The sequence below is a fragment of the Giraffa tippelskirchi genome, chromosome 4 (assembly GCF_054371585.1).
Source record: "Giraffa tippelskirchi isolate mGirTip1 chromosome 4, T2T-mGirTip1v1.2.pri, whole genome shotgun sequence".
Taxonomy (NCBI): domain Eukaryota; kingdom Metazoa; phylum Chordata; class Mammalia; order Artiodactyla; family Giraffidae; genus Giraffa; species Giraffa tippelskirchi.
The window spans coordinates 108580070-108593757 of NC_137278.1; the positions used below are offsets into that span (position 1 = coordinate 108580070).

At 37.3% G+C, this 13688-nt stretch overlaps 1 protein-coding gene across 27 annotated transcripts in view; it reads right to left on the reverse strand.

Annotated features, from left to right (window-relative positions):
• The window catches only part of OSBPL8 (oxysterol binding protein like 8), a 159854-nt gene that overhangs the window by 100707 nt on the left and 45459 nt on the right, over window positions 1–13688 (reverse strand). For 23 of the 27 annotated variants that reach the window (XR_014051709.1, XR_014051707.1, XR_014051710.1 and 20 more), the window contains exon 2: window positions 2725–2833. Coding sequence is in view for 10 of the 27 variants with exons in the window: in XM_081483891.1 (XP_081340017.1) it covers window positions 2725–2833 (109 nt within the window). In the remaining 17 variants the exon portion in view is untranslated. Of the gene's footprint in view, window positions 1–2696; window positions 2834–13688 lie in introns of all 27 variants that reach the window. The other 4 variants (XM_081483914.1, XM_081483912.1, XM_081483913.1 and 1 more) reach the window with 1 other exon arrangement.

Here is a 13688-nt window from a genome sequence, read left to right on the forward strand (position 1 = left end):
TCTCCTTGCTCATTTTCAATCCCGTGACCCCTATACCCTATTCACAGTTTGTGTTCTCTTAAGAAACCTTTTCTAACTACCCCAGTGTAGGGCAACCACTCGATTTGCACAACTTGTATAACTATGCCTTATGTCCCTCATTTGACACTTAGTAAATGCTTATTACTGCCTTATCTATCCATCCCTCTATCTAGTCTTCTCAAAGTAAACATAATTCACACAGACTACATTTTATATCTCTTAGCATCCCCTTCACTGGCCACAGCACTTTGCACAAAGACTGCACTCAAAAGAAGCTAACTAATACTATCTTAAAAACTAGTGCACACAATTAGGTTTTATACAACACTGCCACCACATACTGACATGTTGCTTTATATTTTCAAAGAACTTTCTGGTTTCACTAGATCATATTGTCCCTGTGAAGTAGGCAGGATGAGTATTCTTGTTTATAATTTTTCATTGAAGTAGAATATTTGCCTCAGTATTTTATACAGTAAAAATGAGATTCAGAGACAGTGCAAATCCAAAATTACTCAAAGTGCAGGACTTTTAAAAATGTGTTTTGTTGCCTCTTCTGCCTCTAATTATTTATCTTTTTGGAGAAAAGGCTAAATATTAATAGTTATATTAACAATAACCATACTAACTTTTATTTACTGGATATTTACAATGCATAGATGTGTAAAAAGGCATTTTATAGACATATTATCTCAATTAAACCTCAAGTAAATATTAAGTAGATATTACTACTAATCTTTATTTAAAACCTGAGGAAAATTGGAAACCCTCAGAATGTAACTAAGTGACAGAGCTCAGATTTTAACACACAGCCAAATATCTACAAAGCCCATCTTCTTATCCACCTCTCTTAGATCTAAACTAACTAGCTTAGGCCATGCAGTTCAAAGGTGATATTTCATTAACAGATAACTCAAAGGTGGACCTCAAGATTAGTTTCGAATAGAGAAAATTTCAGTAGTTCACACTGAAATCAGTGGTATTACTGTTTCTAAAATAAGCTACAATATTTCACCGAAGAAACAATGAAGAAAAAGAAAATTGATCTCATTGCGTTTTAAGTAATTTGCTCTAACCTCTCAATATCAATAGAATTAAGAATAAAAAATGAATAAAACTTTAGCAGTACAGTGCAGACATTCTGGTATAGAATTTAATACTATCTACTTAGATACTAAGTTTAAAAAGATAACAATAAATTTTAAGCAAGTCTATGACACATATGATGTAGTCAACATGTTAGTGGCAAAGGAAAGTATTCAGAGACAGATCTCAGTTGCACCATTTAAGCTGTAGCTTTTAGAGAAGATAATTAACCTCCCTGAGCCTATTTCCCTGTCTTTAAAAGTGAGGATAAGCAAATATCTACCTTGAATGGCTGTTGTGAAGACAGTCTGAAAAAGCGTATACTCAGAAAACAGCAACTGCTATTACTGATATTTATATCATAACCAAAAGATTTAAAATATTTTAGCCAAAAATAAACCTTCAGGAAGTCCATTAGCTTTAAATAAGAAAATATTTATGGTAAAGTAAATAGTATGTTCCAAGAAAGGCTTTCATCTTTTTTTTGAAGATATAGTGAAAACAAAATAACCTACCATCAGTTTTCCATTTAAAATCGTCGTTACAATAACCTTCTTCATAAACGAAGTTCTGTCCATGTCCATTTTATTCTCTATTAACAAGCTATCATTTTAAAGTTTAACTTTTTTTGACCATTAAAGAAACAAGTCTGAACCAGAAATTCAGGAAAGGGTGGGACTAAGTTAACTCAAGTAAGCAAAACTGCATTTTGCTATCAATCATTACTGATCCTACATTGGAGCCTGAACAAAGAACATTCACTAAATTAAAATTCACAAACATCTCAATTTAGTAGTGACTTTCAACTTCACGGCAGTATGAAAGAAAAGCCGGCCTCTGCATTATTCCAATATTGTAACTCTGTCAAAGAATCTACCACCTAACAAGCCACAGAGCTATCAGCTGGCTACATTTTACCCACTGGCACCTTTACTTTAGGTAGTACAAACATTCCTAATAAAGAGTCTATAAATCAATATTTAATGGCATCTTTAAAACTGCAACAGGAAAAATGAAAATGAAATGATCCTTGAGCAAAATGTTTCTATGCATGACAAAGCATCATTTAATTTACCTCACTGGTTAATTTTTATTTTTATTTTTTTACTTACTGGATAAGGTACACTATAACCACCACCCATACCTAAGTGTTTTAATTTCAGAATACAATTCAATCACAGGCAGCAATACTTATTACATCTTCATACTTCTATAGGAAGAGTATGTATGGCAACATATATTAATAATTATATCTTAATTCTTTCATTCTGTCCACAGCTGCACAATTTAAGATTTCCAGGCATTTAATTTTCTCAATTGTGAATAACCTCTTGATTTCAATAAGACAAAGTTTCTTGAGGAAAACACGAACACAAGCTATTATATCAATATGTCTTACTATATGGCCAAGAAAGCAAGAAAAAAGAGGTAGGAGATACAGTGGAAATGGCAGAAAATTGGGTTATGCTTCAACAAGCTTTAAACTACCTATAATTTTTATATCAACTTTTTTGGAAGTTTGTTTTAAATACATTTTAAAAATAAAATGATGGCTTACATCAAAAACTTCCCAATATAGATAGTAGTACCTTATTATGCTGTATTTGAATCACTCACCAAAGTTCGGTCAGGTTCTCCATCTGCCAAACTTGCCTCCATAGTGAAAGAAGATAGGTTTACACTTCTCTTTCCATTAATGTTTAGCCATCCTGTAAACTTGGAAATCCTAGAAGAAGAAAATCATACACATCAATTCTGGTATAAAACTGTGATAAGTGGAAAATAAAACATCAAGTATACAAGGATGGAGATATCATTGTAGGCTGAGCTTATCGGGAAAATTCAATAATGGAGAAACAGATTTTGACATGGGCCTTGAAGAATGGTAAAAGTTCAGAATAAAATGAACGACAATATTCCAAGTGAAGAGGAAAAGCAAGAGCCAGGTTAAAGATATGAGATGGTTCAAAATTTGAAAAGATGCTTAAACCTACTTATAATTGATGAAATAAAATTAGATTCTTTTTCATTATTACACTGGCAAAAACTAAAGTGTGCTACCATCCAATGTTGGCACAAATGTAGGAAAACAGATGTTCTCACTTTTGTGAATAGAATATAAATTGAAACAATTTAGGAGAGGACAATTTAATGAGAGAACATAAATAATATATAAAAAACTTTGTGCTTCTGAATTTTTCATTTTTACAATAACATCTATTATTTTTATACTTATTTTTATTTTTAAAAGTCTTAGAATTATGTCTTCACAAGTCTTTTCCTTTGAGCTTTTTAACCAACAAAGCCTCCAAGATGAACTCCTATAATAATTATATACATCCAGAAGTCTCTAATAATCTAATAATTCTTTCTTAAAACAATTAACAAAACTAAAAACAAGAAAGAGGTAGATTTCTAGTCATTTCTTGGAGTTCCAAATCATTTTCTTGTTTTTGCAAGTATAAAAGGCTGCACTGAAATATAAATACAGGATGACCATCCTGTGGATACAAGTCAGCATCTTTCCCCAGCCAACCCTGTCATTGTCCAATGGGCTCACAAAGTTGCCACGGTGGTAGGGATGAAGGTTACGCACGGGTTCAGCAGCATGAACCTCCACTCACCAAGACCAAGCTGGCTCCACTGCTGAGTGCCAAATCTGTCTGCAACAGAGACCTACACTGAGCCCCCCGTACGGCACTATTCCCTGGGGTGATCAGCCAGCTACCTGCGACAAGTTGATTACATTGGACTTCTGGCTCCCCTGGTGGCTCAGATGGTAAAGAATCTGCCTGCAGTGGGGGAGACCCAGCTTCGATCCCTGGGTCAGGAAGATCCCCTGGAGAAGGGAATGGCAACCCATTCCAGTATTCTTGCCTGGAGAATTCTACGGACAGAGGAGCCAGAGCCTGGAGGGCTACAGTCCATGTGGTCACAAAGAGTCAGACAAGACTTAGCAATTGACACACTATCATGGAAGGGGCAGTGCTTTATTCTAGCTGAAATAGATACTTACTCTGTATATAGATTTGCCTTTTCTGCACAAAATGCTTCTGCCAAAACTACTATCCACAGACTTACAGAATGCCTTATCTACTTCCTCCTATTATTCTATAAAGCACTGCTGCTGATCAAGGAACTCATTTCACAGGAAAAAAAAAAAGTGTGGCAATGGCCTAGGGAATTCACTGGTCTTACTATAATCCCTATCATCCTGAAACAGCTGGCTTGATAGAACAGTGGCATGACCTTTTGAAGACTCAGCCAGAACACCAGCCAGGTGGCAATACCTTGCACGCCTAGGCAAAGATCCCCAAAAAGTTCTATGTGCTATGAACGTCCAATATACGGTGCTGCATCTTGCATAGCCAAGATTCACAGGTCCAAGAATCAGAGAAGGAAACAGAAGTGACACCATCTATTGGCCCACAAGCAAAAATTTTTATTATTATCACAATATTGTGTTAGTTTCTGGTGTACAGCAAAGTGATTCAGATATAAATATATATGTGTATATATACACACACCGGAGAAGGCAATGGCACCCCACTCCAGTACTCTTGCCTGGAAAATCCCATGGACGGAGGAGCCTGGTAGGCTGTAGTCTGTGGGGTAGCTAAGAGTCGGACACGACTAAGCAACTTCACTTTCACCTTTCCCTTTCATGCACTGGAGAAGGAAATGGCAACCCACTCCAGTATTCTTGCCTGGAGAATCCTAGGGACGGCAGAGCCTGGTGAGCTGCTGTCCATGGGGTCGCACAGAGTCGGACACGACTGAAGCGACTTAGCAGCAGCAGCATACACACACACACACACACACACACACACACGCCCCCCCACACACATACATACATATTCTTTTCTGTTATGGTTTATTAGAGGATGTTGAATATACTTCCTTCTGCTATACAGTAGGACCTTGTTGTTTATCTATTTTATATATAGTAGTTTGTATCTGCTAAGCTCAAACTCCTCATTTATCTGTCCCCCACTCCCTTTCCCCCTTTAGCAACCATAAGTTTGTTTGCTCTGTAAGTCTGTTTCTGTTTCGTAAGTAAGTTCATGTCCTATTTTAGATTTCACATATAAGTGACATCATATGGTATTTCTTTTTCTGACTTACTTCACTTAGCATGATAATCTTTAGGCCCATCCATGATGCTGCAAATGGCATTATTTCATTCTTTTTTACAGCTAAGCAGTGTTCCATTGTGTATATATACCACATCTTCTTTACCCATTCATCAGTAGATGGACATTTAGGTTGCTTCCATGTCTTGGCTATTGTAAAATGTAATTAGAGTTTTCTCCAGACATATATCCAGGAGTAGGATTCCTGGATCATATGGTAATTCTATTTTTAGTTTTCTGAGGAACCTCCAGACCGTTTTCCATAGTGGCTACAGCAACTTCCATTCTCATCAACAGTGTATGTGGGTTCCCTTTTCTCCATATCCTCTCCAGCATTTGTTATTTGTAGGCTTTTTTTAATGATGGTCAATCTGACCAGCATGAGGTGGTACCTCATTGTAGTTTTGATTTGCATTTCTCATACTTAGTGATGTTGAGCATTTTTTCAGTGCCTATTGGCCATCTCTGTATGCTTTCTTTGGAGAAATGTCTATTTAGGTCTTCTTCTCATTTTTTGTTCAGGTCAGTTTTTTGTTATTGAGTTGTTATCAGCTGTTTGTATACTTTAGAAACTAGGCCCTTTTTGGTCAAATTGTTCACAAATATTTTCCCTAGTCCCTATATTGTCTTTTCATTTTATTTATGGTTTCCTTTGCTGTGCAAAAGCTTACAAGTTCGATTAGGCTCCAGTTGTTTATTTTTGCTTTTATTTCTATAGTCTTGGGAGACTGACCTCAGAAAACATTGGTAAACTTTATGTCAGAGTACGTTCTGCCTGTACTCTCCTCTAGGAGTTTAATGGGGTCAGGTCTTACACTGAAGTCTTCAAGTCATTGTGAGTTTATTTTTGTGTATGGTGTGAGGATGTGTTCTAACTTCATTGATTTACATGCGGCTGTCAAGCTTTCGCGACGCCCCTCACTAGTAAAATGTTGCTGTTTCCTCTTCCCATGACCTTTGCTCTGCTAGTCTAGAGGTCTTAGTCCCAAAGGAAGGAATGCTTCCACTGGACTGGAAGTTAAGCCTGCCACCTGGCCACTTTAAGCTCCCCATGCCTCTGAATCAGTAGGCAAAGAAGGAACTTACTATGCTGGCCTGGGTAATTGACTCTAATTATCAAGGGGAGAGGGGACTACAATTCCACAATGGTGGTAAGAAGAGTATGTCTGGTTATTGGAAATCCCTAAGGGCATCTCTTAGTACTACCATATCTTATGATTAAATTCAATAGCCCAACCTAGCCAGGACTACTACTGACTCAAACCCTTCAGAACAAAAGTTTGGGTCACTCTACCAGAAAAGAACTTTAGCTATCTGAGGTGCATGATGAGGGCAAAGGAATACAAAAAGGGTAGTGGATGAAGGAATTTATAAATCTCAGATACCACTACATTACCAGTCATAGAAATGAGAATTATAACTGTTATGAGTATTTTTTCCTTATTTTATCATGAAGTTGTATATGGTGTGTTATATATGCTGTGTATACTCATCAAATAACTGGTTTCTTTTCTCCTCTTATCATATAACATAAGATACACTGACTTTACATCATAGTAGCTAATTACTCTTAACTTTATATCAATATTTAACTTATAGGATATCAAGGAGAGTGAACGTCACCCAAGGACTCTGCAGCCTGCCCTGCAACTTCAGGCTTGCCAGCCCCCACAATCACGCGAGCCAATTCCTTAAAATAAATCCATCTCTTCTTCCCCTCTTTCTTCCTGTACATACGTTTATCTGATTCATTTTGTTTCTCTGGAGAACCCTGACTAATAAAATAAGTGTGTGTGTATTCATATCTTATCCATACAGACACAGATATATTTATCTCATTGTTCACTCTCACCACCTGCTGTGCGCTCCTCTGTATCTCCTCTCATACAAAAGCTAAAAGGATGAGAACTCCATTGTACAAATCTTTGATCTCGGAATTCTGTATGTGATTTATATTCTGCAAATGCAATGTATTTATGCAGCATTTGGAAGGCAGAAGAGAGACAGAAACAAAGCCATTCTTCTTCTGAATGCAGCAGACACCTGGACTGTGACAGATACGAGGTTTTACAGTAATCACCGAATGCTCCCCTGCCAGCTCCCTATGTTGGCACTACCCGCAAGCCATAGCAGCAGCAGTAGTGAAAGCTGACAACAATCTTTCAAGCTCCACATCTACAGCTTTTCCAATAAATTTTAAGACTCTAATTCCCCTTACTAGGTTGCCTTTTGCTTTAAGTACCCATAGTGATTTGTTCTCCTCAACGAACCTGGCCTGACAAGAGTTTTTAAAACCTAATAATTAAAATATATTGTACATTAGATAGTAATCAGTGCGGAGAAGAAAAATTAGGAAGGGAGCCATTATATGACGTGTACAGTAATAGGGAGAATTTTCAATAAGATGAATCTAAGTCAAGATCTCAGTAACATGAGGGGGTGAGCTGCTCAAGTATCTAGAAGACTCTTCTAGGCAGAAAAGGAAACAGCAAACACCAAGATCCTAAGGCAGGAGCATGAGGCATGTTTAAAGAACAGCACAGAGAGACTTTCTTGGTGGTCCAGTGATTAAGACTCTGTGCTTCCAATGTAGTGGGTGTGAGTTTGATACCTGGCTGGGGAATAAGATCCCACATGCTGTGCAGCATGGCCAGAAGATTAAAAAAAATAGAAAACGGTTTTTGAATTGGCTAACAAAGCAAAATTCACATTATGTAGTTTATATGCACACACCCAAAACAATACAAATGGTACTTTATAACACAAAAGGTGAGAGTATAGAATAAAGATAAAATATTAAAAAAATAAGATAAAGAACAGCAAGAAGACTAATATGGCAAGTGGAATAAGGAAAAGAGCAATGAGTAATAAGAACAGAAAGATAACTGTCCTAAATTGCCAATAGCCTCATAAGACAGAAGGACTCTGGCTTACTTACACTCTGAATGAGATGGGAAGTATCTGCTGAAAAGAGAGCAGAGAAGTAACAGAATCTGACTTCTGCAGGATCTCTCTGGCTACTGGCTGAGAAAACATTAGAAACTGGAAGACCATTGCTATAATACAGGCTTGTGCCAGAAGAGCAGCAAGAGATGTGGCAAATAGTGCTAAATTAGTTAAATATTGTGAATATGGAGTCAAAAGGGTCTGTTAATGAACAGATACAGGATGTGACTTTAATAAGAGATATAGACAGAAGCATGCATCGAGGAGTAAGACTTAGATGGTCTGTGTCCTGAGCAACGAGAAGAATGAAACTGCCACTAACATATGCTGAGTACATTATAGGAAGACTTGAAGAGGAAAGGGCCGATTATCACAGCTCCTTTTGGATATATTTACTGTGAGACACTAGTTAGACATCTGAGTAGAGACATCAAGTGGATATAGTTAGACCTGTGACTGTGAGGTTAAGGAGAAGTCAGGGTAGAAATGCAAACTGAGAGTTAGCATAGAGATGGCATTTAAAACTATCAGACTAGTGAGATCGACTTGGGAATCAGTGTAGGCAGAAAAGAGGACAGTACAGTGCTCTGGGGTATTCAATATTAAATAATCAATATTTATACAATGAATAAATCCCAATTTTTTCTTTTCAAGTTTCAGATCTACTCAATATAATTATTTTATGTAAAAACGAAATCATTCTATATACACAGCTAAAACAATTTTGAGAAAGAAGACCAAAGCTGAAGGTATCATGCTCCTTGACTTCAGACTATACTAAAAAGCTACAGTAATCAAAACAGCATGGTACTGCCACAAAAACAAACACATAAATCAACAGAACAGAATAGGAAGCCCATAAATAAACCCACTTAACTGCAGTTAATTAACACAACAAAGGAGGCAAGAATATACAATAGGGAGAAGACAATCTCTTCAATAAATGGTGCTGGGAAAACTAGACAGCTACGTGTAAAAGAATAAAATCAGAATATTTCCTTACACCATATACCAAAAAAAAAAAACCCTCAAAGTGGATTAAAGATACTGATGTTAGACCAAAAACCATAAAACTCCAGGAAGAAAACACAGGCAGAATACTCTTTGACATAAATCATAGCAATATTTTTTGGATCTGTCTCCCAAGGCAAAGGAAATAGAAGCAAAAATAAACAAATGGGAGCTAATTAAATTTAAAAAGCTTATGCACAGAAAAGGAAACCATTGACAAAAGGAAAAGACAACCTACAGAATGGGAGAAATTATTTGTAAATGATAGGCTCAATAAGGGGTTAAAAAGCTCATACAACTCCATACCACAAAAAACAATACCATCCAATTAAAAACTGAGCAGAAGACCTGAATATACATTTTCCCAGAAAAGACATACAGATGGCCAAGTGGCACATGGAAATATGATGATGAACACTGCAAGTCATCAGAGGAATGAATGCAAATCAAAACCACAACAAAATATCATCTCACAATCTGTCAGAATGGCTATTACCGAAAAACCCCACAAATTACAAATGCGGGTGAGGATGTGGAGAAAAGGGAACTCTTTTACACTACATGTAAAAGAACACCCACGGCTGGTGAGAATGTAAATTGGTGCAGTCACTATGAAAAACAGTATGGAGGTTCCTCAAAAAACTAAAAATGGAACTACTGTATGATCCAGCAATCCCATTCTTGAATATATATCCAAAGAAAATAAAAATACTAACTTGAAAAGATACAGGCACTCCCGTGTTCACTGCAGTATCACTTATAACAGCCAAGACATGGGAGCGGCCTACGTGTCCATCAGCAGATGGATGGATGAACACACGAGATTATACACCTATCTATGTACATGATATATACATATCTGTATCTTAATGTCTCTCTATATATGTCTATATACACACACACACACAATGGAATGTTACTTAGCCATAAAAAGGATGAAATTCTGCCATCTGCAGCAAAATGCATGAACCTAGAGAGTATCTTGCTTATTGAAATGTCAGAGACAGAAAGACAAACACTGTGTAACATCACATGTGTGGAATCTGAAAAATAATACAAATAAATCTTAATGCAAAACAGAAACAGACTCACAGATACAGAAAACAAATCTGTGGTTGTCAAAGGGGAGAGGTAAGGCAGAAAAAAAACAAATTAGTGGTTTGGGTTTAACAGATACAAACTACACAACAAGGATATACTGTAGAGCATAGAGGATTATAGCTATTATCTTTTAATAACCTAGGATGGAATATAATCTGTAAAAATACTGAATCACTGCACTGTACACCTGAATCTGTGCACTTCCCCTGTGGCTCAATGGTAAAGAATCCACCTGCCAAGGCAGGAGATACAGGTTTGATCCCTGGGTTGGGAATATCTCCTGGAGAAGAAAATGGAAACCCACTCTAGTATTCTTGCCTGGGAAATTTCATGGACAGAGGAGCCTGGAAGGCCACAGTCCATGGGGTCACAAGAGTCAGACACAACTTAGCAAGCAAACAACAATATCTGAACCCAATATAACATTGTAAATCAATTATACTTAAAGAAAAAATAAATTAGGAAGGGAACAGGAAAAGAAAGATAATTGCCCTAAATTCCTCACAGTTGAAACTAGGGAGCTGAGATGCTACTAACACGTCAAGAAACCAAGAGTTCTTAGTATTTTCTTTGAAATCAAAGACCATAACTGAAAATGCAGAACGAAAAATCCTAGAGGGACAGGGGGACTGACCAGAAGCTTAAAGTATAAGCAGACTCATTTCCCCCTCTTTTAAGAGTTTAAAGCTAAAGATGCCTAAATGATAATCTGAGAATAAAAAGTACATTTTTTTTTTAAGTTAAAACAGTGATTAAACACAGACCTAGTGGCAGTAGGCTCTAGGGAGCAGACTTGAAGAGAAGAAAGGCAGTCTCCTATTTTAACTCTTTTTAAACAGTGCATGTTGCTTCTATAACCACAAAGAATGTCTAAGTTTTTTGTAAAATAGTACAGTGCATCACAATCCTGAAGACTTCTTTCTCCAAACTGCCAGGCTAAAGCTAGGCCTGCATCCTAATTTAAACATAATTACTAGTTGGATTCAAAGTTATAAAGACTCTGTTCCCTCTTTCTTTCCTTTGTTATCAGTACTCTAGATATTGTTTGGGGGCACTGGTGCCTCACTGTCTACACTTAAACTAATAAAGTTCCTAGAGAAAAAAAATGTATAAAAATCTTCTCTATTCTGGGCTTGACCTGTTATTCCAGTCACAGAAAGAATGAAGGAACATCTACTAAGCAAGACTAATGACTTTAACATATGTCATTTAACCATAACAACTTCTTGACCCTGTGTTGAATGATGGCTATCTCTGAAGGCAGTTACAACTTGCACAGATTAGATTGTGGCTCCTATCTCACAGGATGCTATTTTGTTTTGTTAAATGCTTAAGTTATAAAAACAAACATTCTCTAAAGCAAGAATGCCTATCAATGAACACACCATGCATCTAAAGATTAGCACTGCCTTCTTATGACTGGAAACTATGATTAAATTCAATAATCTTAACCTCATTCATTGCCAATTTGATTTAAAAAAAGATTGCAATTAAGAGTAATTTGGTCTAGTTAGTCTCAACTAATCTACAGTATTTATAGTAGATTAAATTCTAAAGGAAAGTCTAATATAATGATAAATTAATTATACAAATGTGACACATCCCAAAAAGCTAGCACCAACATGTAATTCATAAGCAGTTTGAAAATATATATATATGTGTATATGCACACCTGCACACACACACAGAGATTGCTTTATTAGAGCAGTTTATCCAAATGGCTTTCAAAGCAGTGTAGTACACATTTTTCAGAAAATGTATTCATACTTTGGCACCTATAAATTATGTTAAGATGTTTTCCATTCTAAAAATAACAACAAGAATGACAGTGATGGTTCTAATGGAAGACTGAGAGGCAAGCAAAAAGCTGGAAAGGGCAAGAGGGAGGCACGGTTAGAGTGTAAAGGGCAAATTACCCTACCGTGGCTGTACAACCCTAGGGAGACAGAGGAGAAAGATGTGTCAGGGAGACACAAAGAGAGAAGAAATAGTCTGAGCTGTCAGATCACGTCCTGGAAAAGAGAAAGGCATGGTAAATTACCTAAAGATATAAAGTTGAAAGGAGAGAAAAAATCTAGATGACTCCTCTTATCTGGACTTCTCTGGAGTATAAGGTATACAGGCATTTTCAAGCACTGCCCCTCCTAGAATACCCTCATTAAAAGTACCTCATTTCACAAACATGAGGCTTCCCTGGTGGCTCAGATGGTAAACAATATGCCTGTAATGCAGGAGACCCGGGTTCGATCCCTGGGTTGGAAAAATCCCCTGGAGAAGGGAATGGCAATCCACTCCAGGATTCTTGCCTGGAAAATTCCACTGACAGAGGAGTCTGGCAGGCTACAGTCCATGGGGTTGCAAAGAGCTGGCAGTGACTGAGCCACTTTCACATGTGTGTCTATTTCATAAAGTCATTATAATCTAGTTTGCATTTATCTAATGACTGCCTAACAACACATTAAAGCCCAATCGTTTAGTTAAATTCTGAACTAGAAAGGTGTCCAAATACTTTTTATATCTCTGATTTGGCAAATTCATTAAACAGTTCAACTAGATGCACTCTTTTAGACAGATGTATGTATGTGTGTATTTCAGATATATTTGGTCTTCATCCACCGTTCCTTGTTCACAGCTCCCAAAACCTTTGGAATTTTCTGAGCACAAAAAAAGGGGGTGGTGGCGGATAATATTTGATCTCTTGCCCTCAGTCCCTGAAAACTCTTCAGGGAAGGTGACTTTTGGATCTCACCCAAGGGTAGGGGCTGGTTGCCAGGAGAAGCAACCATGTGAATAGAGGGTTGGAACTTGCAGTCCCACCCCTTGATCTTCAGGGAGGAGAGAAGGGCTTGAGGTTGAATCAATTACCATTGGCCAGTGATTTAGTCAATCATTACTATGTAATAATGCCTCCATAAACACGTCCAAGAACAGCTTTGTGGACCCCCTTTTTCCAGAGAGCTTCCACCTCTGGTAAACAGACTCTTTGTCATGCTACCATGCTGAGCCCCAAGCTTCATAAGAACAGAAACTCCTTCATTCAGGACCCTGTGCTATGTATATGTTCATCTGGCTGCTGATTCATATCCTTAGATAACCATTTATAATACATCAGTAATCAAGTAAGTAAACATATTTTTGAGTTCTGTGAGCCATTCTAGCAAACTAGTCAAACCCAACAATGGGGCATGGGAACCTCTGACTTAGAGCCAGAAGTTCAAACAACAACTTGGACGTGCAACTGGCATCTGAAGTGGAGAATGGGCCTGTGGGACCGAGCCCTTTACCTGTGGAATATGACTCTATTTCCAGGTACACAGAATTAGAAATCAGGAGAATTCTCAGACGTTATGCTGGTGTCAAAGAATTAATTGCTTGTTGGACTGGGGAAGA